At 45.0% G+C, this 26,357-nt stretch overlaps 1 protein-coding gene across 1 annotated transcript in view; it reads right to left on the bottom strand.

Annotated features, from left to right (window-relative positions):
• Positions 1-12,014: 12,014 nt before the first annotated feature.
• LOC306942711 (semaphorin-6B-like) overlaps positions 12,015-26,357 on the bottom strand; it is a gene marked incomplete at its 3' end in the record, with an annotated part of 140,327 nt that continues 125,984 nt past the window's right edge. The window contains exons 17-19 of the mRNA XM_079528727.1: positions 15,635-15,873; positions 13,328-13,783; positions 12,015-12,563 (exon numbers count right to left, since the gene is read on the bottom strand). Coding sequence (XP_079384853.1) covers positions 12,015-12,563; positions 13,328-13,783; positions 15,635-15,873 — 1,244 coding nt within the window. The remainder of the gene's footprint in view (positions 12,564-13,327; positions 13,784-15,634; positions 15,874-26,357) is intronic.

The raw sequence follows: 26,357 nt of genomic DNA, 5'->3' as shown, positions 1-26,357 counted from the left end.
ACCGTCTGGGGCACCTAGGCTGCTGAGCCAGCCTGACGGTTAGCTCAACCGTCTGGGGCACCTAGGCTGCTGAGCCAGCCTGACGGTTAGCTCAACCGTCTGGGGCACCTAGGCTGCTGAGCCAGCCTGACGGTCAGCTCAACCGTCTGGGGCACCTAGGCTGCTGAGCCAGCCTGACGGTTAGCTCAACCGTCTGGGGCACCTAGGCTGCTGAGCCAGCCTGACGGCGTGCCGCGGGCTCGACTCCCGATCCCGACGGCCTTTGCCGCGTGTCTTTCCCCCCATCTCTCTCTCCCCATTTCCTGTCAGACTACTTTCATCCTATCAATAAAGGCAGAAAAAGGCCCAACAAATATCTTAAAAAAACGCAATAGTAGCAGATCTACAAATTGGAGCTTATGTGGATCTGCTACTTTTTATGCTTTTGTGTGACGCTGTAGTGTGATAAAGTAGTAGGCCTAGAGCAGGGGTGCCCATCCTTTTTTGACTTGAGAGCTACTTTCAAAATGACCAGCTCAACAAGTTCTACCCACCCAAAAAAGTAATTATCGCATTGCTGAAAATAGTTAAAACATGTACCTGAGGGTGCTTTGGAATAACAGCGATGGCGTTACATATAAGACAAACAGACTAGGAATGGGAAATAGAGGGGTTGAAATGGAATTAGTATATCTTTGTAATGCTACTGATGTTTGTGCGCAACACTCTTAAAAACAAAGTATTGCATTGTGGGTTTAGCTGACAGGCCCTTTTTGATGTCAATCAATCAAGTCACCTAAATTCAAGTGGCAAATGCCAAAAATAATAATATTTGTATTAATATATTTAAATGATGTATATATATATATATATATATATATATATTTTTTTTTAGGGGAGGGTCATGTGTTCTACGATCTACCTTTTACAAAGTTATGTGACCCTGGCCTAGAGCAATCATTTCAAAACTCAATGTTTGTTTAAAGGGCTCTAAACAAACATTAAAACGGCCATATAGTCTTGGCTGTCACACGTCGTCACGAGAGGTGCCGTTTATTTAATTATGTATGTATGTATGTATGTATGTATGTATGTATGTCGGGGTAAGAATGGTGGTCCCTTATTGGCTGTTGATGGTGACGTAACTAAGGTAGGCTACGTTTCAAGGTTGGTATACGGTCAATAACGGGTCTAAAAGATTTAGAACAGCAGTTGTAATAGACTAATCAGTTAGTAGCAGTACTTGCGCGCTCTGCTTGCGCACAAGTAGGCCACGTATGGCCTACTTGTGTGCAAGGCGCAAGTTGTCACCTCGACAGAGTGCATTTCTAGTTTATTATAATAATGGAGGTTTCTGCCCGACAGACAGCGGTATAGTGCCAACATCCTGGAGGATGTGGTGTTGCACTCACACTCAGTATAACATAATATTATCGTGAAACACACACACACACACACACAAGACAGTGCAGCAGTCGGTTCAGTTATGTAATGCCATTTAATAGCAGTACCCCAAGGAGATGGATGCTTATGATAACATGGACTGTCTCGGTTAGAACCACTCCACTCAGCAGACATCAATCAGTCACAGAGAGGAGGAGGAGCAGCTTTAGGAGACATCAGGCCCGCAACTCGTCTCTCTGTCTCAGACTGTCATGACCACGAGGGGAGAGCTGACCTCAGCAGTCAGTCAGTCAGTCAGTCAGTCAGTCAGTCAGTCGGTCGGTCGGTCGGTCGGTCGGTCCATGGTTGAAGGTAAACGCTGTAGATTCAGTATTCACAGCATTGCCCACCGAACAATATAAAATCAAAAGAAATAAAATCCCCCACACACGCCAAGAAACACAGTCCTCTGGGGAATGAAGGAACGAACGACCCCCTTAAAACCAAAGAAAGAGATAAGATATACACTATACCCCCCCCTCAAGCCTGATGTACACCTCGCCGTACGGCGGTGGCACGCGCTCCCCCAATGGGCGATCTGCACGCTCATCACCACGAGTCGCGTCCGCGCCACGTCGGTCGAGCCTGCGATCCCGCGTATCTTTCGGTGTCGCGCCGACGCCGTCGTACGCCGTTGCATACAAAAAGGCAGATTTTTCTATACACTATTTACATACAGTACAGTACAGTACATTACAGATCCTTTTGAAAATGCAAAAAAAAACAAAAAACAAAAAGGAAAAACTTTTTGTGCTTTTTCCCCCTCGCTTATTACTGCACATCAATCTCACTAGGAACGTGAAATGTTTTATGAATACATTCACTATCAACATGAAATGTTTATGAATACTTTCACAGTTTCACTATGAACATAAATGTATGAATTAGGCCTACATTCACTATATGAACATGAAATATATGAATAATACATTCACTCTGTAATGTCACCAATATGAACATGATGCTGAGTTCACACTGCTCAGCTACAAAGATACAGGCTAGCATTATGTTTCAATGGAAGCCCACAGCGACATGAAGATACAAAGATGCAGGCTACCATTCTGTTTCAATGCAAGCCCACAGCGACATGAAGATACAAAGATGCAGTCTACCATTCTGTTTCAATGGAAGCCCACAGCAACATGAAGATACAAAGATGCATCCGCCGTTTGTAGCTGCTACGAAAGCTACAACAGCTACAAATCTACAAAGCTACAAACACGCTGTGTATCTTTGTATCTTTTGTATCCTTAGTATCTGTGCGACTGCAACGCAGCATGAATGTATGTCTGACGATTTGAAAGGAGGGGGCCTTTTCCAGGTGTGAACACCTGAGTGCCAATAGCGCGATTCTATTCTACGTCCGAGCATAGACATGGTATTCCCTCAAAGCACGGCCTCTTATACCAAAATAAAAGTTACTGTCGCCTTTCCAAGCTGTCATTCTCTTGTATTATATCGTAATTGTATTGTGGAGAAACCTCGCATCAGACTATCCAGCATAGCTATCCACCTCATAGAAAAGTCTGGTAAGGCCGGAGCCAATCAGAGGAAGGCGGGGTGTTACCATGTCTATGCTCGGACGTAGAATAGAATCAAGCATGGCAATAGGCTCTATGCACAAACGCCATTTTGGAAGAAAAGAAAAAAACTCTTCCTACTTCCGGACCTCTTCCGACTTCCTTTGCATGTGTTACCGATGATACTGATGAAGGCTCTGTTCCATTCTGGTCAAACAGAGTCAGGGTGCTGATATTGAGCACATTGGCTCACTGGAAACACTCTAAACTACATGCTACACCAGTGGGTCTCTAAAGTGTCCTTGAGTGGGTTCCAAATGGTCCCGTACGGTGGGGTGTGTACAAATGGAACCAAATGGACCCGTAAGCAGTGGCGTTTCCAGGAATTACATTTTGGGCAGGCAAGATGTGTTAATTGTCGTCGTCCCCCCCGCGCACAATCGTAGCACTAAAGGTTTTCAAAGAGATATACCTGCCAGACGAGTAGGATACAAAGGCTGAAAGACATGCATTTACATTCCAATGGGTGATTGAGGGTCGCGCTCTACCGCAACGGCCAATCAGCTGTCCACTAATAGTTCTCAGGTCTTGTTTTTGTCCTCCCTTTTTTCTCATTGTATGGATTTTGGCCAGGCCAGAAATGGATTTGGACAGGCGGACGATTTTGGACAGGCGGACGCCTTTTGGTGTTTCAAACATTAGGTTATAATTTAGCTATTGAAAAATAGCAGATCTACAAGCTCATAGCGCGCCACCGAGTGGCGCGCTACAAGCTTGTAGGTCTGCTATTTTTGAAAAATCGTGAAAATATTTATTTCAGAAAACTTTAGAATATTTTTGAGGTGTCCTCGCCTTATTGTAGATACGCCTCTGCCCGTAAGGGTCCACTTAATTGGTTCCCTTTGTACACTCTCAGAGTTATGGGGGTCCTTGACCTTGGAATTAAAAGGTTTGAGAACCACTGTATATATTACACAAAATGGAACAGTGCCCTTCATTAGTATCACCGGCGGTAACACCTGTGAAGGAAGTCCTGACGGCCACGCTACACCAGGCTTTTCTCGCGCGTTTACCCTAAACGCGCGGCCCGTGCGTGCGTTTTTTAAAATAGGACTGGACCTAAATTAAACGCACGCGCGGGAGAAAACGCGCGAGAAAAGCCTGGTGTAGCGTGGCCGTGAGATAGGCCTGGAAGTAGGAAGAGTTATTTCCAAAATGGCGTACACAGTACACGTGCACATGAGTGGCAGTGGTGGAAAAAGTACTCAACTGTTTTACTTAAGTAAAAGTACCAATACTGCAATTTAGTAAAAAGTACAAAAGTAGCGGCATCAAAATGTACTTAAAGTACTATACAAGTACTCATATTGCAGAATGTCCCACTTCACAAGTTCAAAATGTGTACAAAATCTATTGAAAATAGCAGATCTACAAGCTCACAATGCGTCGCAACGCGACGCATTGTGAGCTTGTAGATCGGCTATTTTCAAATGGCCAAAATGTATAGGGTTGAAGTGGTTAATGTATGTTTTCTAATCAAAATTTAAATCTCCAAAGTAACTAGTAACTAAAGTTTTGTAGTGGAGTAAAAGTAAAAATGTTGGAGTAGATGTAGTGGAGTAGAAGTAAAAGTACTGGAAATACTCAAGTAAAGTACAAATACCTCAACATTTTACAGTACTTAGTTATTTTCCACCACTGATGAGTGGAGTCAAAGAGGCAAAACCGGCACGACAGCGGAGGGAAGAACATGACTTTACAGCGAAAGATGTAAATGTGAAGAGGTGGCCTGTCTTATGTCTTATCTGTACATTCACTCGCTCTGAACCCCTCCCGCATCCCCCCCCCCCCCCCCTCCCTTAGTGCAGCAGTTCCCAACCTGTGGGGCCAGGGCCCACTGGCGGGCCGCGAAGATGCTGCGAGTGGGCCACCATATCATCATTGACAAAACAATAAGGATGAATTCTTGAAGGATTGAAGCCTATAGCATTCATGGCGATGTTTTAGTTTTTGTCACATTCCTGATGACCGTCTCCGGTATAGTAAACATTAGCATCTTGGGTCATCAAATTATTGGCTCAGGAATGAATGTGACAAAGGCAAACAAGAAATCTCCATGAATTCAAGGCTTCATGGAGGGCATGTAACTCTCTGCTGCCCCATCTGGCGGAGTCAGGTTAGAGTGCATGTGTAATCGATAGAAAATATGTCGTTTTTTTGTGGGGGTGAACTACTCTGTTACAATTTACAATCTTACTCCGTTAAGATTGTAATGTTAATATAACACCATTATAAAATAAATGAAAAAATAAGGTAAAACCGCGACAAATTAGTTCTTCGTTGGGATACCGATAAACAGGAACTTAAAATATAACAATGTTAGGTCCACTGATGATCCAAGCCGGAACACAATAGATGGATTGATAATTAAAGGGATTGTGATAAAAAAAAAAAGTTTTTGTAATTTTTCTTCATTTTTTTAGGTTTTCTGACCTCAATTGCACCCAAAAAACCTGAACATTCAGTATTGATTTTCTGTGGTCTGGGGTTTTCTGGCTCAAACAAGTGCTCTGAATCTGAATTTGATATCACAGCCTGCAAATCTCATATGTCAATGAGATTTGCCAGCAGATGTCACTGTTTTCACTGTTTTGCCTGTTTTCATTGCAGCTCAAAAGGCTTCCAAACCCCAGAGAAAACTCCAGACCACAGAAAATCCACGAAATGTTCAAAGTTCTGTTTTTTTTTGCTTTAATTGAGGTCATAAAACATACAAATAAAAATGAATGAAAATGAATGTCATGAAACCCTTTAAAATAAAAACGCAGTCCCCGGTGCCCACCCACCAGATGGGTGGCCCCGCCCCGCTGGGAACGCTTTCGAGATGTATGGGCCCCAGAACCCGGAAAAATGTTGAGGAACCGCTGCCCCCCTAGTGTATGGCAGTTTGTTGGCAAATGAACGGACACAATCAGGCTTCATGGCGGACATACATTCATATCCTCGAGTCAAAGGAGAAATATACATACACGGCATTCCTTTACAGCGCGTCTGTCTGTCTCTGTGTTGTCATGAAGGTCTGCTTATGAACTACTTATAAAACCAGTCACTATTATACAGGACGTGAAAACCGCTCGGAAATCAACTTTTGTCAGTTTCACGTTATTAAATTGACGTCAGCGATTACATAATCATTAAAAGTCATGAGAAAAGTGGCCGTATTGGTTCACTCGTACATATTTACAATAGGTAATACAAAGGGCAATTAATACCACGTCTCAAAGTAGTTTATAAACATACCCTCAATACATATATACAGTATATATATATATATATATTTGGTAGCATTCCAGGAGCTTGAATGCGTTGAACGGTAAAGGCCAGTCTATGGAAAAAAAAACACATTCAGCATTTGAAGGCAAAATGACACAAAGGTACAAAGTATTAAAAAAACATCAGCATTGCAGTACACGCTTTAAAGGGGTATTTCACTTATACGACACTTCTGGGGTCATTTGAACCCATTTTGGACGAGAACCCCTTTTGGTGTTTTAAACATTATAGGTTATAATTTAGCTATTGAAAAATAGCAGATCTACAAGCTCATAGCGCGCCACCGAGTGGCGCGCTACGAGCTTGTAGGTCTGCTATTTATGAAAAATCGTGAAAATATTTATTTTAGAAAACTGGAGGATTTAGAAGATTTATTTTTTTAATTTTGAGGTCAGGCCTAAATGGGTTTTAACATATAGGCCTACTCTGGCTTTTTTTGTGCACCTACTACCGTTTTCAAAAGTTGCTCGAGTCAAATACGTATAGATATTTGATATACACACCCCAACAAACCATGTCTGATGAAATGGATATCAATCAATGTCTATAAATGTTGAATCAAACAACTTAAAAACGGTCTGGTCTGCTGCGTACAAAAGCCTGACTAGACATTAGTAGAATGACCCACAGAAGGTGTTTTACTGTGAAATGCCCCTTTAAGCAGGCTGAAATTATCATGGCACTTGAAAGGATACAGAAAAATATATGTTAAACGAGGTTTCAATATATACAAAGAAATGGGGGGAAAAAAAACCTTTTTTCTATAAACTATAAAATCTAGTATATTCTAGATTTTAGTTTAGCCACTCGAAAACATTATTATCTCCCACATAGTATAGGAGTTTTGGAAATATATCTGGTCGTTGTTGGTCATTTGTCTTGTATATTTTGAAACATAATATGAAATACATATGTTTTTCTGTACTTGAAAACGTTTTATTTTTATTTAATTTTTTTGTCTGGTTTTCTTTGTAAATGTTCAGGCAACAGGATGCCGTAGTGAAAGTTTGGCACATATTAGATGATAAAACAAAAGGCATTGTCTCAGTTGTGGAGTATAGGGGGGATGGTTTAAGGTTAACCCATTTTGGGGCGGGAACCCCTTTTGGTGTTTTAAACATTGTTATAATTTAGCTATTGAAAAATAGCAGATCTACAAGCTCATAGCGCGCCACCGAGTGGCGCGCTACAAGCTTGTAGGTCTGCTATTTTTGAAAAATTGTGAAAATATTTATTTCAGAAAACTGGAGGATTTAGAAGATTTTTTTTTAAATTTCGACATCAGGCCTGAATGGGTTAAGTGACCTACTGTACTTACACAGTAAAAAAGAAATCCCTATTGTTAATTTAACTCTGAGATTGAGCAAATGGACCCGAAAAGGGTCCAATTGATCAAATTCCAAAAAGGTAGCACATCCAAAAAATTAAACAAACGGCGGACAAAGTACTCACATTTCCATTTCTTTATTGGCACACACCAAAAAGGAACGCTTACGCGTTTCGTCTATGCATGTTCTGATGAAGGCTGCATAGCCGAAACGCGTAAGCGTTCCTTTTTGGTGTGTGCCAATAAATAAATGGAATTGTGAGTACTTTGTCCGCCGTTTGTTACATTTTTGGATGTGCTACCTTTTTGGAATTTTTTTAATTCCTATTTTTTTTAAATTCCTATTTTTTGATATATATGGTATATTGGATTTAGGTTTGGCACTCCACTGAAAACCATTGCTGATGCACAACCTCTTTTTCTCATTTAGGTCCAATTTATCAATCCCAGAGTTAAATTAACATTGAGGGATTTAACTGTGTACACAGACAGACAGGGGTTTTACAGGACTGGACAATCAGCGTATAGCCATGATGTGCAAAAATGAAATGCTTCCGTTCCCTCTAAACCACAAATCAACATTAAGACGACGACATTGGAGGCAAACTTCAATCGTTATACCCATCTCATCTCCTCCATTGATTTTCCCATCCCGAAATATACAACATCCCACTCCCCAATAAACACCACCACCACCAGCACCAAAAATAAATACATTAAAAAATAACCTCACCGCTGGGTGTATAAGCCGCCTTACCCTCGCCTCGTCACACCCACACAGGAGGTACGCTTCCTTGCGTTTCTATAGTCACAATGACTCAGCAACAAAGGCCACTTTTCAAAGCTGCGCCCAAACTGGGAAACCTGTATGATTGTTGCTGTCGAGCAGAAGCCTCTCATCTGACCATATTCCCCCCCCCGTAAATTTAACGCCCTACTTCAGGGTTCCCCAATTAATTTTCCTCGAGGGCCATATTTTGACTAGGGTACCAGGCTGGGGGCCTGGTACCCTTTTTTTTTTTGAAATTCTATTTTAGCATCACACAAAAGCATCAAAAGTCTCGTTTTGAGCTTCTTGATCTTTTACTTTTGCAATTTTTTTGAGACATTTTGAGGTTTCCACCCGACAGAGACAACATACTAGATATACTCATATAGCTATCATCATCGTCATCATTATTATCATCATCATCATCATTATTATGGGAGGAAGGACTAATCATCTTGGGTTTCATCATCACGTATTATCAAAGGTTTGTCTTCCGTATGAAGATAAATCCGCTATGTACAGGTGAACTATATACTCTATAGTGCTGCCCGCTGTCCAGTGTCCGTAAAAAGGAGCCGGCCTTTGTTGCCCTCTTCCAAGCGGTGGTGGCGGCAGGAGCAGCTTCCGACCTAAAACGTCTTAAATTAGTTTGGGGTCACGCCGGGCGACGCGTCCGCCCAACTGTCGTCAAGAGTTTCACGGCGGCCGGCCGCCCCGCGTCATCTCACAGTCGTCCTTTCTCACTCTTAATTCACTCAAATGCCTTTCCGTCCCTTCGTTTATACTTTGCTCTCAGTCATGCTAATGTTGTGTTGTTGATTTTAATGGTCCTACCCCCCCCCCCCATCCCCCTCGCCTCCTCCCAGGGCTTCGGACACTTTCACGGGCTGAATATACGGTCCTGTTCGGTGGGTGGGAAAACTTCCATTTTGTCCGCTGGCGCTCGCTCGATGGAAGCCAGGGCGGTTCAATCATCGACACTGTAAACGTCATCTTAGTACTGTATCACCGCAGTAAAACCAGTGTGTGTGTGTGTGTGTGTGTGTGTGTGTGTGTCACAAAAGTGTGCATGTGCGTGCGTGTGTGCTTGCGTGTGCGTGTGTGTCAGTGACCAATACCTTACTGTCTGTCTGTCTGCTCATTCTTTCTACGTGCTTATCAGTCAGTCTGTCTGAAAAAAACGACAGTGCATCCATCCTGTCTTTCTCCTGATATGCTTACTCTGTCATCGGCCCTGACGTTCTCCCCCCTTCATGGTCGTACGCCCGTCTTCATGGTCGTACGCCCGTCTTCATGGTCGTACGCCCGTCTTCATGGTCGTACGCCCGTCTTCCGAAAGGACCGCTGGGCGGAAGGGACTGAAAGGACCGTTCCTGTATATAGTACTAGTCAGTCAGTTTAAAAGCCTGAGCGATACTTTGTGGTGCGACGGTGTGTAGCGCACCGAGAGCAGCAGCAGACCCACAAGCTCATATAAGACGTCGCGAATCTGCTGCTTTCGAGGTCCGTTGACCCACCCTCGTTTCATCGCCGTCCTTGGTATCCGGGCGCCGTCCTCCTGAAATTATTGGTCATAAAGGATACCATTGTAGGGGAAGGGGTGGCGAGTGGGGTAAAGTGCTGGAGGTGGAGGTGGGGGTGGAGGTGGGTTGGGGGAGACGAGATGGCGGTGCGTGTGTGTGTGTGTGTGTCATTACAGAGAGAGCGTGCAGCTGGCACCAATACTGCTGACATTTCAGTTCCGCGCGGGACGGGCCGGGGCCGTGCTCTCTCTCTGCTGCGGCGAGGGTGAATTTATGGCCCCGTGTTCATACCAGACGACCGGGGGGATAGGAGGAGGAGGAGGAGGAGGCAACAGCGCGTTCCCACGCTGGGCGCGCACACGCGCCTTGCATGTCCCTCGCTCGCAGACACACTGGAATCAATGCACGCCGCATATTCCCACTGCTTACAGTCAGTACCTGTGGGAATGTGCGTGCGTGTATGTGTGCACGCGCCAGAGTGCATGTGCTCCCGTGTATGTGTGTGTTCTTCAATTCGTCAGTGCTGTAAAACGATTAGCCCCGCAACCTCTAAACCAGACGCACGCACGCACGCACGCACGCACGCACGCACGCACGCACGCACAGACACACGCACATGTACGTACGCACGTACAGACACACGCACACATGTTCAAAGGATGACCTCAGTCAGCGGCCGCGCTTCATTAGGCAGACAAATAGCTCTTTGCCGTCGCCTTGCAGTTGAATCTGCAGACGATGCAAACGAATAAAGTTTGTGTTTTTTTTTACGAGGGGCCGTTGTGAGTTGACATTTTGCGGTCCAGTGGTGCCTGGCTGTGCAGTCAGTCAGGTCCTTGTGGTCGCTGATGTGCAGCAGACACAACAAGAGAGGGAGTCTTTTCATTGTCATTTTAATCCTGAGAGGAAGGAAAGGACAATTTGCTCGTCTTCCCTGCCTGTGGCGTTTGAAGCGGGCTGTTGACATCCACTCAATAGAGCACCGAAGTCTGACGTCATTTACACACACTATACCTGGGTCGCGTTTTTTTCTGAATTCTCAAAGACTTTTTTTTTATATCGCATCAAATAAGAACTGTGTTCCAAAAATAAAGAAATTATCCTGGCGGTTTGACTCATATGGATATGAAGAATCAACTGACGGCGATAAAACGCTAACGTTACCAGCGCCGAATTAGTTATACATTTTCGCCAGAAACAGACGTGTATCAAATATGAGTGACTGACTGTCGACGCCTCCCCACAGAGAGTTTCTTAATTTTGGAGCACAATTCTTATATGAAACGATGTTACGATCAATATTATTCTCCATAGAGAAAAAACGATCCACGATCCAGGGATGAGTGAGTGACGTCATGACCTCTGTTCTCTGTACTTAGTAAACTTTCCTTTCTTCTCCCCCTCTACACTAAATATCTTGGCCGACAATAGCCAATCTACAAGCGTGTATACTTTCAAGTGGTTACATTTCTGCGTTCCACGCCCGCAGATCCAACTGCACATCTTCCCGGGAGGGGCGTCAATATCCTCTGTCTCCATCCTCTGTTTTAATCTGCCCTCCTCCATCCTTCCTCGTGTCCCCCCCCCCACCACCCCCCTCCCCCTGTCTGCTCCGTGGAGGGAGGGAGGGAGGGCGGGCGAGCAGCAGCAGCAGCAGTGGGGAGGGAGAGAGTGAGAGAGAGAGAGAGAGAGGCAAACTCTGCAATGCAGACACAGCAACAACCCTCCGACTCTCTCCTCCAATTAGCAGGCAGGGGGTGTGAGTGGCAGGCCACTGGTGGCCAATCACCAAGAGGAGGGGACCGGCTGCAGTGTGTGTGTGTGTGTGTGTGTGTGTGTGTGTGTGTGTGTGTGTGTGTGTGTGTGTGTGTGTGTGTGTGTGTGTGTGGAGGCGGGGGGAGAGGGGGGAGGTTTTGCCTGAGAGACGATCAGAAGGTCTTGAATGACGACAAACTTATATTAGTCAGGGAGGGGAATGGAAGGAGGGAAGGAGGGAAGGAGAGAGGGATGAGAGAGCGAGAGAGGGATGAGAGAGCGAGAGAGAGAGAAGGCCATGAGACCTATATAACTGTAGACATGGAAAGACCCCTGGCCCCTCCTCCTCCTCCTGTGCTGCGTGCTCATTGGCCAGGCTGAGTCCTCTGGTCCGGGCAGCTCTTCTTGTTCATCAGATGACTCAGATCCACCAGCTCGCCCATCTCTCCTCTACCCACCAGGGCGGCGCCGCCTCCTCCTCCTCCTCCTCCTCTCAACAGCGCCCTCCCCAGGCCGGGGCCGGTGTTGTGGTGATGCTGCTGCTGCTGGGAGGGGTGGTACGGCCCCACGTACGGCTGCCCCCCCGCCCCCCCGGTGGCCATGACGGGCGCGGGCGCCATGCCATGGTGGTGGTGGTGGTGGTGGTGGTGGCTGCTGAGGATGTAGCCCTCCTGGGCCACGGGGCCCCAGCGCAGGGGGAGGGTCGTCTCGCCATTCTCCTGCATGGCGGGGGGGCCCCAGCGCAGGGGGAGGGGCTCTCCTCCTCCTCCGCCGTACTCGGCGGGCGTGGCCGTGGTGGCGGAGGTGGGCGCGGCCGAGGGGGCGCTGGGGGCCGAGACCACCCTGCGGCGCTCCGGCGACTCCTGCGGCGTCATGGGGTACACGTAGTCGCCCGCGGACTTCCTGAGCGGCGCCTTTAGACAGACAGACAGACAGACAGACAGACAGACAGACAGACAGACAGACAGACAGACAGACAGACAGACAGACAGACAGACAGACAGACAGACAGACAGACAGACAGACAGACAGACAGACAGACAGACAGACAGACAGACAGACAGACAGACAGACAGACAGACAGACACATACTTTAATAATACGAGAAGCGGATACCATCGCATCCTTTAAATCTCTTCTAAAAACATATTTGTTCAGAAAAGCATTCCCCCCCCCCGCCTGCCCCATTGAATGTTTGCATTAATTTTGTTCGCTGAACTTTGTATTTTGTCTCTTACATTTTGTTGTTGTTTTTATATTGCATATTTTAACTATGCTTTTTTACTGTTGGCCATCTGGTTGTAAGTTGTTTATTTGCTATGTTGCATCCATTTTAATTGTGTTTGGTTTGCCTTGCTTTTTAGTGAAGATTGTCTTGTCTAGACAAGTGCTATATAAATAAAGTTATTATTATTATTATATTATTATTGTTATTCTTCCAAAGGAAAAAGCTTTCAAAAGCTTCAGTGCCAATACATACATACAGATTATCAATAATGAAGAACATGCTAAATACATTACATTGGTGAAAAGTAGAACGCCGTATTGTGTGTATTGTGCACACACACACACACACACACACACACACACACACACACACACACACACACACACACACACACACACACACACACACACACACACACACACACACACACACACACACACACACACACACCTTGTGTGGCGTCCCTCCGCAGCGCACCGATGCCTTCTCCTGCTTGCTGAGGCACACGTAGTGCTGGCGCTGGGGCGGGCCGCCGCTCTCCGTGGCCCCCCCGCGCCTCCCGCCGCCCTCCCTCTGCTGGAACAGCCTGCTGCTCAGGTAGACGGAGGCGGGCAGGGGGCACGGGGAGCCCAGGCCCACCGAGCCGCCCCCCAGGTACGTCTGGCTGGTGTCCCAGCCGCCCGAGTTGGAGTCGGAGAGGCGCAGGCCCCGCCGCTTCTGCTGCGGCGTGTGCTCCGGCGTGGGCAGGAAGCCCGGGTCCAGCTCGCCGCCGCCGCCGCCGCTGCCGCCCCCGCCCCCGCCGGACTTCCCCCCCCAGCCGTTGTGCTGTGGCATGACGAACAGGGTCTCCCCGCCCTCGCCGCAGGGCCGGTCGCGGCCGCCGCCCCGCTCGTCGCCGCCCCCTCCCTGTGGCAAATTTACAATTTGGTGCATTTAGCAGACGCTCTTAATCCAGAGCGATTTACAGTAAGCAAGAACAAAAAACATGGCAATACATCAAATACATGAAAAGAATTGTCATCAGGGCTCATACTGTATGTAAGCCAAAAGTGGAATATCTATATAATGAAACTAAACATTTTGGATATTTTTTGAAAAAATAATAATTACATTTTTAACTATTTTATTTTCAAATGGTTTATTGGGACTTTTTTCCACCTCTCATACCAAATGTCTTAATGACTTTAATCTTGTAGCCTACAAATAGGCTAAATAAAGCCAATTGATGTCAATGAACTGGAAAACCAAGCCAAGTGACAACTGTGTAAGTCAACGCCCGTGAGCTGCAACCGGTCGCAGCCTCATCAAGTCACCTTTCGCGCAATGTGGCCCTTGCCCCAAAATGAGTTTGACACCCCTGGACTATAGAGCGTCGCAGTCCCGCCCCTTACCATGGACCAGGAAATGATTCTCCGTTCATTTTCCTCATAGACATTTCAGAAAGTATTTATTTAAAGACGTTTACGCCGCGGACAAAGCCAACTCGAGTCGTGACAAATCATGACAACAAACACAATTTTTTGGGCCGAAAAATAATTAGAAAGAAGAAAAAAACGGCAGGTTACAACACTTTTTTTGTTGTTTTTCTTCTTTGTAATTATTTGTTTGGTCCAAAATATTGTTTGTGTTGTCATGAGTTGCCACGACTCGAGTTGGCTTTGTCCGTGGCTTAACCGTCTTTAAATAAATACTTTTCTAAATGTCTATGGGAAAAATGCATTGGGATTCATTTCCTGGTCCATGGTAGGGGGCGGGACTGCGACGCTCTATAGCATGCATGGGCAACATGCGGCCCTCACCTTCACTTAATGCGGCCCGCAGGTTAATTATTATAACGCACTTTACATTTGAAGCAAATCTGCTACAAAGTGCTACAAAGCAGAAATATTTAAAAGGACAATATAAATAAAAACATTTAATGCATTCTGTAATAACCTAAACAGCTAAAAAGGTAAAAAAAAACACACAGGGCATCTTAAAAGTACAACTATAGGCAAATGCCTTGTTAGAAAGGAAGGTCTTATAAGTCCCCTTTTAAAAGCGTCCACGGCCTGTGGTGCTCTCAGGCGGTCGGGGAGGGCATTCCACAGCCGAGGAGCAGCTGAGCAGCTACAGTATCTCCACCCATTCAGGACGGGAACCCCTTTTGGTGTTTTAAGCATTATACTACAAGCTCGTAGTAGGTCTGCTATTTTTGAAAAATCGCAAAAATAGTGGCGCAAATCTTTGAATATACATTCTTTCAGAGCGAACGTTTTTAACTCAAATCTTTGTTTCTCAGGGGTTCTTGGAATAACACATTTTCAAATGGGGGTCGGCGGGCCAATTACATATAATTTTTGGGGTCCTTGACATGAAATATTGAGCACCACTGAAATAGAAACATAGGTATTTCAGAAAAGCGTCAGGATTTAGAAGACATTTTTTTTAAATTTCGACTAAATGGGTTAACCCATTCAGGCCTGACGTCGAAATAAAATAAAAAAAAGTTTTCTAAATCATGACAATTTTCGGAAAGATTTGAGGCACATTTTAACGAATTTTCAAAAATAGCAGACCTACAAGTTCATAGCGCGCCACTCGGTGGCGCGCTATGAGCTTGTAGATCTGCTATTTTTCAATAGCTAAATTATAACAATGTTTAAAACACCAAAAGGGGTTCCCGCCCAAAATGGGTTAATGGTTAATGTGGTTAAACGCTAACGTGACATGGATGCGTTCCAGGTCTCAATGGGTTAAAAAGCTAAAGTTCCATACCTGTCGAGTGACGCTGAGCACGGAGCCCGCCATGCCGGGGTTCAGGTGGCCGCGGTCCCGCCGCTGGATGGACGAGGCGGCGGCGTGTCGCCGGTTGGACGGCTTGTGCGCCATGATCCAGCACACCGCCAGGCCCGAGAGCGCCGCCCCGATGGTGAAGGCGGAGACCGCGGACGCCACCAGCAGGTTGAGGGAGACCAGGCTCTCCGGTTCGATCAGCAGACTCTGCTGGAGGATTCCTATAGTGAGAGGGACCAGAGGGGCAGGGTTAACTTTGTCGTCGACTACCTTTTTTCACTGACGAAAACCAAATGAAAACTAGATGAAAACTAAATAAAAACTAAGCTATATGACGATTAAAACTAGGACTAAATATATCGACAAATAAAAACTACACTAAAATGTTAGGGAGGGACTAGTGGAGAAGAGATCCAGTAGAACTAAATGTTAGGGAGGGACTAGTGGAGAAGAGATCCAGTAGAACTAAAAGACAAAAAAGTCATTTTATGCTTGGTTGCGCTCGGGTGTTCCGCCCAAAAACCTTAACACCCTCCACGCCATTGGCGTAGTTCTAGGTCAATTGAAGCGCTTTCGATCGATCAAGCCATAATGCTACTTGCGTGTGTCGCCCATCTTAGATTGTCCTCGCCATAATAATCCATTCTATCTTTGTTCTATGTTTCTTTCAATCGCCTGTATCTCATATTCCTTGTCCGAGATGGCATTTTTGGTCAAAACAACGTTTCTTTGATGGCACAGAGCCGACGATGTGGAGCCCTCCAGTGCACCGGCATAGATACGATGTGGAGCCCTCCAGTGCGCCGGCATAGATCCATCTTATAAACAAGGCTTGTCCAGGACCCGTTTAGCTCCCTATACTAGGTTATTCTCACTTCCAGAAGTCTGGAAATGTGGCTTTTCAAAATAAGAGAAATGGGAAAAATGCTGGTGTGAATTAGATCATAATTTATCAATAAATGCTAGCGCTGTAAGTGTTAACTGAGTAGATGTAATTTCCTGCGTTCTGGTGAACATTAGGAGTTTGATACCAAATCCAGGAGAACTCCAGGAGAAAGGACAATCCAGGAGACTCCTGCTCCTGCTGACTCTGGCAGGCCTATAATGCAGTTTCATTTAGAACATTTTAACAGTGAAATGTCACAGTTGCCTCACAGGAGGCACCGATTTCCTTGCAACCCTTTTATCCCACTTCTTCCTTGAAATGTTATTCAATCTTCAAAAGGTGCGGGTTGTCATTCATTCACACTGTAGCCTCATGTTCTAGGTACTGTATGGCTTTTCCGTTGCAGTTTTCTATTAAAGCATAATGCTGCCGTCAGGGTATAATAATATAAAGGCTGTTCTTGGAGTCAGAAACATCAGGCAAAGGAAAGGAAGCAAAGACAGTTTGAGAACCACTGCTAAGAGTGTAACCCATCATCTCCCTGTACTAAGGATGTCATATTAGCCTTGAATGAAAGTGTAAAAATACTAAGACATCACGCTGGCTGTTAACACAGGACGTTTCCTTGTCTCCAGCCTGGCCCTGGGGTCCTGCAAACCCCCGAGGCCTGTCATCAACCCAGACCCCCCCCACACACACACACACACAGCTGACATAACTCTCCACTTAATTTCTTTCTCTATCTCTCTCTCTCTCTCTCCTCTAAAAGCCACACCAATATGCTTTACTCGCTGACGCGTGCCCGCCGTGAGCTTGTATAGATCGCCTATTTTGCGATTGCATAAGTTGTAGTTTCCATGCCGCAATCTGGCCGGTGAGTTTAGTCTTCTCCTCTCCGCCACATTACCTCACAGTTTCCAGCCAGAGTTGTATAATTACTCCCATCTGCATCATGCACACGCTGCAGCAAGCTGTCTGTCTGTCTGTCTGTCTGTCTGTCTGTCTGTCTGTCTGTCTGTCTGTCTGTCTGTCTGTCTGTCTGTCTGTCTGTCAGTCAGCCTGTCAGTCAGCCTGCCTGCTGTCAGTGGTTGGAAAGTAAGCGTGGTGGAAAGGAATTCTAAGCACATTTATTTAAGTACTGCAGAGACGTAGCTGACCATTTGGTTGCCCTACTCAGGGACGTAGCTGACCATTTGGTTGCCCTACTCAGGGACGTAGCTGACCATTTGGTTGCCCTACTCAGGGACGTAGCTGACCATTTGGTTGCCCTACTCAGAGACGTAGCTGACCATTTGGTTGCCCTACTCAGGGATGTAGCTGACCATTTGGTTGCCCTACTCGTGGGATATTTGTGCTGCCCCCCCTCCTGACGAGAGCGCTGCTCATCCAGATCGGCTATTTTCGCTGTTTGCGAGGAGGACGCACACACGGCCGCTCGTTATTAAGCGGCGGAGCCTCAGAGAGATTTGTTATTTTGAGGGTCGGCTTGGCACTTTTTGGTACATTTTGTTCCATTTTGTTGGAAATGGCAGATCTACAAGCTCACAATGTGAGCATGGTGAACTTGTAGATCTGGTTCAAACAAGTAAGACGCGCAAACGCGGGAAGCGAACGCAGCTCGTAAATTGCAATAACAACAATTAGAATAAATTACGTACTTTTTAAGGTTTTTTTTAAGTTTTTTTTTAAATTAAATGTTTTTTCAAGTTTTTTTTTAGTGTGTATGTGTGCGTGCGTGCTTCTTTTTAAGTTTTTTTTTTTAAGTTAAGTTTTTTTTTAAGTTTTTTTGTGTGCGTTTTTCCTTTTTACGTTTTTTTTTTAAGTTAAGTTTTTTTTTAACTTAAGTTTTTTGTGTGTGTGCGTTTTTCCTTTTTAAGTTAAGTTTTTTTTTAAGTTAAGTTTTTTTTTAAGTTAAGTTTTTTGTGTGTGCGTTTTTCCTTTTTACGTTTTTTTTTTTAAGTTAAGTTTTTTTTTAAGTTAAGTTTTTTTTTAAGTTAAGTGTTTTGTGCGTGCGTGCGTGCGTGCGTGCGTGCGTGCGTGCATGCATGCGTGCGTGCGTGTGTGCGTGCATGTGTGTGTTTGTGTTTTTGTGTGTGATACAGCTGCGCCCTCTGGTGGTGGGCGGGTGGTGTTACAGCGTGACACACACACAGACACACACACACACACACAGACACACAGACGTGATCTGCTGGGTCTCATAGTAAATGCTCACTGCGTTCGCAATCACTGCGTTCGCAATAATTATTTTTAAGCACTGAGAAGCGGTGGTCTCAAAAACATTGAGGAAAACTTGCTCACTGTATAAAATACTCACTGTATAAAATACAGTGAGCGAGTCTTTTTCTCTCAAGTTTTCCTCAAATTATTTTTTTTATACATTTAAAAACTTCGAAACGAGACATTCTGCATAATGAGCTACTATCGCTTTTGGTACTCGTACGGACGGACAATGAGGGCTTGTGGCCAGACGATTACGGAACTTTTGTCATGTCCCCAATGCTCCCGTCCGCCGAATAATGTCCCCGTCCGCCAAATAATGTCCCCGCCCGCCGAATAACGTCCCCATCCGCCGAATAACGTCCCCGTCCACCGAATAATGTCCCTGTCCGCCAAATAATGTCCCCGTCCGCCGAATAACGTCCCCATCTGCCGAATAATGTCCCCGTCAGCCGAATAACGTCGCCGTCCACCGAATAATGTCCCTGTCCGCCAAATAATGTCCCCGTCCGCCGAATAACGTCCTCATCTGCCGAATAATGTCCCCGTCTGCCGAATAATGTCCCCGTCCGCCGAATAACGTCCTCATCTGCCGAATAATGTCCCTGTCCGCCAAATAACGTCCCCATCTGCCGAATAATGTCCCCGTCTGCTGCTATCTGGACTTTACTCTCAGTACAAGGTGTTCTGTGGAGGACAGGAGAGGAGAGCAGGTTGTAATGAGGCATTGAGCCTCTAGATGGCGTCTGCTCTGAGCGAGTCCAAATAACCAGCCAGTGTGCGGGTCTGCGTGCATGTGCGTGTTTGTGTGTGTGTGTGCGCGTGTACATGTGCGTGTGCATGTGCATGTGCGTGTGTGTGTGTGTGTGTGTGTGTGTGTGCCATCCATGTCGCTGAGTGCTGCAGACTTTACCGTCACAGTCTCCCAGCAGGGAGGTGGTGTTTCTGTATTAACCCTTACCGTCACAGTCTCCCAGCAGGGAGGTGGTGTTTCTGTATTAACCCTTACCGTCACAGTCTCCCAGCAGGGAGGTGGTGTTTCTGTATTAACCCTTACCGTCTCAGTCTCCCAGCAGGGAGGTGGTGTTTGTTTGGTTTATTATGGGTGTGCGAGATTTGTACTCATAATGAGAAATTATATATTGGGTCAGATTGATTGGAGATTAAGAAGCTCCTCTAGGGTGAGAGAGCCAGTCCCCACATTCCATTCCACATTCCATTGGGGGTTTTACAGCCCTTCTCCTGTTGGAAGACAGGCCATTATTGACTCCTCTCCACAGGGAAAGTCAACCCATTTAGAACATACAGTAATGAAGTAACCTAATTCCTCTTCAATTGTTTAAATGTGTTCTAATAACCTATGTTATATTGGGTTGGTAAAAAGCCTAAATGATAAATACCTGTAATAGTCTAAACAGTTTAGTTGGGCATTACAGGGACTGTAACAGGAGCTGGCCACAGCAGCCAGAGGTGCTGGCTGCTGGTCTGTGGGATCTGATTGGCTGAAAGTGTTAATATGGAGGTGGGATCAGTCAGAAGGCTGCATTGACTATTCTGTATGGCACAAAGTAATTTAGATTCACAAATACCATCGAACGTGATACATGTCTAGGCAGAGACCAGCGGTATGTATCTGCTATAAATGATATGCTATAATGTATTATGCGATATAATTGTACATTATTAATAATTGATGTAATATGATGTTTAGATGGTAACCAAATGTCATCTGTGTTCTTGTCTCCCCATCGTTGATCAATTACCATCTGATTAACGATAAGGTAGAATTAAAACCACATGATTACACTTAATGTACACTTAATTAATGTACCATTAATGTACTGAACTAAGTCTGAGAAACAACTATGACAAGCTAAGCTTACCATAATCTGGGAGATTAGAGTGTTTAAATGATAGTAAACCCTACCGACAGAGTTAGGATAGAACCACAGACCAATAGGACCTGTAATCCAGATTCCGGGGTTACTGTGTTCATCTTGAGTTGGGGGGAAGTGTGAACAGAACGTGTGAATGTATGATTGTACGTGTTTAATTAATATGAATTAATAAAAACCCTATAAAATACACGTTTGAGTTCATCAAATATAAGCTATCATTGGGAGCATTTGGTTCAACTGTGCGTGTTAGTCCTTTAACTCTGCCTAGTGCAAGGGCTGGTCGGAGCCTCGGCCAACATCGCCAAATAACCGAACAGTTTTAATTCGCTGCGAGCAGCGAAGTGTAATATAGCCTATAATCTAGGCATATTACCAGTTTTAATATTGTCTATAATCTAGACATATTACAGTTTTAAATCATAGAGCGTCACTGACGTGACGTGACTTAAAACAAGTTTGTACCGTGCGCATCAGCGCACAGTTTAAATCGTGGCCGGGCGGTTTGACTAGTAATAGCCTATAATCTAGACATATTGCTAGTGTAAATCGCTGCGTGCAGCGACAAGATCTGTACCGTGCGCATCAGCGCACGGCTTAGATCACGGCCGGGCGGTTTGGAAGCATAATATAGCCTAAACTGAGATCGTTTGGACATATTATGGTTTCAATCGCTACCGCGTTTAAAGAACTTTAAATTAGTGGTCACTAAAGTGACCGCAATTTAAAGGCAGTCGTACTGTGCATTGGGATCAGTGCATAGTAATTCGCCGCCGAGCGAAAGTTAATTCGCCGCCGAGCGAACTGTTAAAACATAGAGCCACTAAAGTGCCTAGTTTGAACAGAAAGTGCCGTGCGCTGGGATCAGCGTGCAGCTGTACACGCGCCCGGGCATATTTAAGATATAATATAGTCTGAACCGAAACCGTTTGACATATTACAGTTTAAATTGCTACCGCGTTGTAAAGGGCTTTAAATAGCAGTCCCTAAAGGGATCTGCAATTTAAAGTTGTTGTAATTCAGAATATAGTTCAACTGAGACGGTTTGACTTTATTCAGTTGCCGTGCTGTTAAATTAAACAGCGTAGATCGGTGTATAGTCACTAAAGTGACCACAATATAACAAAGATAAATTACTGTGTGTTGGGACCAGCACACAGGGTTGAATCGTGCCACACTGATAACCACAGGATTAAATCAGACAGAATTGGGGCCGAAAGACGGCACCCCGTTTGATTGTGGTTTTTCTGGTGTGACGTTATTCAACTGAAATTCAAGCCGTGCGTTGATAGCAGCGCATGCCGCAGTCATTAGTATCCACAGGATTAAATCAACTATAAATGCTGCCGTGACGGCATGCCGTTTGATTTGTGCTACTAATGAATGCGACACCGTTAAACCGTTTTGTGTGGTTATGGGGCCATCTGCTGAAACGGACAGTTAAAACCGTGAGCCACAAAAAGTGACTGTGCGTTTAGCTAATGGTTTGGGAGTCATTGTTCGATAGGGCAAAGTTCTAATCGACGGTCAGTTTAGGAAACTGATTATTTAAGACTATTTGTAACCAAACATAAAGTTTAATTGAGACCGGATAAGACGCCGGTCGTTTAAACCAAGAGAGGTGCTTTTTATAGTAACCACAATAAAAGTGTTTTCTTTCTGGGTGCTTAGACCGCACCAAGAAGAACAGCATTTAGTGCATGTGAGGAGGGGGGAAATTCCTCTTTCTGTCATGCAATGTCCAGGGGGACTGGTAATTACTGTCATGCGGTATAACCTACCAAAGTAGTAATTAATAGCGGTGATAAATGTTTAGAACAAAATAGGGTTCTAAACTCAGCATTAAAGGCGATGTAATAATCTTACCAGTCAATAATGTTTAACGCTGAAAGCGCGCTTTGAAGTGCGCATAAAGGAAGGGCGTGTCTATAATAACTGTTGCGTGACGCATCTAGCAAAACCTGTAATCCAGGTTTAACGGAAGGCTAAGAGTTTGACCGCCCACGGCCAATATAAATCTATATACTTATATTATATATAATCTATATAATATAAAAAGGTTATAGTATAAAAAGGTTTATTTGGTAGGGAAGTATGGGCTTCTCTGAGTAGAAATAATGTCAGAGTCCGCTAATTAAAGCTGGGCCAAAAACTAACCATTTACTTGAGTGAATGAATGATTTGTGAAAGTCGACTAAACCACTAACCCAGTCCAATTAGTTCCTGTACTGTTTGTTAAAGGGAGGGACAGAGGGGGTGGAAAAATGGCTTCTTTAAAGATACAGAGCTCACAGGCTCAAGCTATGTTTGATAGCACAACCTATAGGGTGGATCTTTGTATGGACAGGGGTTCATCCAGCGAGATAACTGAAAGTTTTGCTGAGCTGGACAGGGCGATGGACGCTGTGATAGACGCGTCAGTAGATTACGAGATGATCCTTCAGGAACAAAACGAAGATAGACTCGCACACATAGAAAATGAATTACTGAATTTATATGTTAAACAGTACAACAGTGAAAGATACCGTTTAATCAGGGCTGCTATCTGTCAGGAGAATGACAGGGTAGCCAGAGGTGTCGTCACAGCAGGCCTCTGTGAGTGTCCTGCAGAGAGCAGGAACATAGGAGCCCTAGAGGAGAGGGGCATCCAGCCCGCAGACGCAGCACCAGACGTCACGAAATGTGACATCACGGACCCTTTCGCCAGCGCAGAGACGGGCGGAGCGGAGACGGTGCCAGCGGGGACCGGGACCGCCCCAGAGGGGCGAAGAGACAGGGCTACCAGTCATCCGGGCTGGGAGCAGATGGAGCCTGTCACAACGGAAGAGCCTGGTGCCTGCAGTATCCATGCAGGGAAGCCAGAGCCCTCTACCGTGGGCAACGAACCCACGACAGGACAAGCCCTCAGTCAGCACCGTAGCAGGCCAAGAGCGGCTGCGGGCAGAGCTGAGGGAACCGACGAGAACCACACGACGTTTCCGCAGCCTTCGACAGAGGAGGAATGGCCGAACATCGACGTTGGACAAGCAGAACCGACAGCAGAGGCAGAGCTGTCAACGGGAGCGGAACAGGCGAGCGGCCTTCCGGAGCTGGAGGCTGCCTACGCCTCACCGTTCATCAGCAGAGCCATGCCCACAAACGGCGTGGGCAAGGCCGACGAGTCATCAAACCTTCTCACCACAGAAACGCCGAGCGTGATTTGTGGCATTACTGGTGCCAGTCCACGCGTTCAAGAGGCGGTGGGGGAGGTGCATGACACACACGCCAAGCACCCTGGGGTGACTTTCGTGAGGGGTCCAGGCGGGCCAGAGAAGCACCCTGGGGTGACTTTCGTGAGGGGTCACCCGAAGATTGCCCCCGTGAAGGGTGGCAAACCAGGAATGGCAAAGTCTAGTCTGGTACAGAAAACCGCAGTGTCGACACATTTGTTGTGTCGAGTGTGTAAAGCGGCTGGAAAGGCCACAATGGCTCCTGTCCTTTTAGATCCTAGCAAAGGAAAAAGATGGGGGTGGGTGGGCGCTTTCATGCCAGCGAGATCAGAACTGGGTCAGAAAGAGTAGCATGTGAAATGCTTCCCTACCCATTTGTTTTTCCTACAGCAGGGAACAATTGGGGAGTGACAACAAGATGTCACAAACACAGCACACACACACACACACGCACGCGCACGCACACACACACTCACACAAGAGATGTGTGTCTACCAGTGCATATAAATGTGATGATGTATGTGGGTTCATTATATCTGTACTAGAACGAGTAGCAGAAGTGGATTTAATTTGTGCCAATTAAGTCCTTATGGAAAATGGACAAAGGTAAAAAAGAATGCTGGTAAAATGATTAAGTTTCCTTCGATTGGGAGGGGGGAACATTGTCTCTCAAAGTGCAAGTGGGTTTTGTGCGTGAACGCGTGGGCGCGCGCGCACAAACTATCACACACACAGGCACAAAGACTGCATGTGTGAAAGACACATAATGTGGTTAAAATGTTGCAAGGGTTTGCAATTTTCAATTGGGTTGCTTTTGGTAAAAGTCAAAGTAAAAAATCCAAAAAGTCAAATGATACCAAGTTGTTGAGATGCAAAATCGGTTATTTTGTTAAAATCACAATTTGAGGTTCCTAACACAACCAGGGGTAATAAACTGCATTGATTGAACATGTGTTTACCAACTGGGCCCCATTCTGCAACCAAAAGAGTCGTTTCAGGTGGGGGGAGCGCAGGAAGAATGTTTCTTAAGATAAGGAACCAGTCTTGTGTGGAAATAAACTGTCTTCTTAAACAAGGGGGTTGTTTAGATAAGTCTGAAGCTTTGTCCGGGCAAACAGCCATAAAAATTAAACGGACAGAGGTGACCAAAAGTTCATGTCAGTTAGGTAACCCCTAACTGACATGACAGAAACAGCAACTCTCCTACAAAGTGGAGATGCATTGTATCACATTATTACTACAAGTATACATAAGTTTGATTAGCTGTAACTGAATTTAATACTTAAGGGTGCGTTGGGATAATTACAAAAAATGTCCACGATATCGACGCATGTAAACCTTTTATTATTTTCATTGTTTATTGATTTATGCAGTTAATGGGTTGTGTTTATTTTAATGTGTTTTTCAAAGTTGTATAATGTTATAACTTCAGTATGTGGATCCAGTATTATTTAACAGGTTCCGAAATTACTAAAAATGGCATACGCCCAAATATCAAGAAAATAATATTTCCGAAAAAAATTAATATCAAAAATAATCTTTCAGTTTATGGAAAATGAATAACCATATCAATTTTCATAACTGAAACGTGAGGGGTGTTTGGTTTATTATGGGTGTGCGAGATTTGTACTCATAATGAGAAATTATATATTGGGTCAGATTGATTGGAGATTAAGAAGCTCCTCTAGGGTGAGAGAGCCAGTCCCCACATTCCATTCCACATTCCATTGGGGGTTTTACAGCCCTTCTCCTGTTGGAAGACAGGCCATTATTGACTCCTCTCCACAGGGAAAGTCAACCCATTTAGAACATACAGTAATGAAGTAACCTAATTCCTCTTCAATTGTTTAAATGTGTTCTAATAACCTATGTTATATTGGGTTGGTAAAAAGCCTAAATGATAAATACCTGTAATAGTCTAAACAGTTTAGTTGGGCATTACAGGGACTGTAACAGGAGCTGGCCACAGCAGCCAGAGGTGCTGGCTGCTGGTCTGTGGGATCTGATTGGCTGAAAGTGTTAATATGGAGGTGGGATCAGTCAGAAGGCTGCATTGACTATTCTGTATGGCACAAAGTAATTTAGATTCACAAATACCATCGAACGTGATACATGTCTAGGCAGAGACCAGCGGTATGTATCTGCTATAAATGATATGCTATAATGTATTATGCGATATAATTGTACATTATTAATAATTGATGTAATATGATGTTTAGATGGTAACCAAATGTCATCTGTGTTCTTGTCTCCCCATCGTTGATCAATTACCATCTGATTAACGATAAGGTAGAATTAAAACCACATGATTACACTTAATGTACACTTAATTAATGTACCATTAATGTACTGAACTAAGTCTGAGAAACAACTATGACAAGCTAAGCTTACCATAATCTGGGAGATTAGAGTGTTTAAATGATAGTAAACCCTACCGACAGAGTTAGGATAGAACCACAGACCAATAGGACCTGTAATCCAGATTCCGGGGTTAC

Source organism: Electrona antarctica, assembly GCF_951216825.1.
Source record: "Electrona antarctica genome assembly, chromosome: 1".
NCBI classification, from domain to species: domain Eukaryota; kingdom Metazoa; phylum Chordata; class Actinopteri; order Myctophiformes; family Myctophidae; genus Electrona; species Electrona antarctica.
The sequence above is the reverse complement of the archived record's forward strand: the minus strand, read 5'-3'. Positions and strand labels throughout refer to the sequence as shown.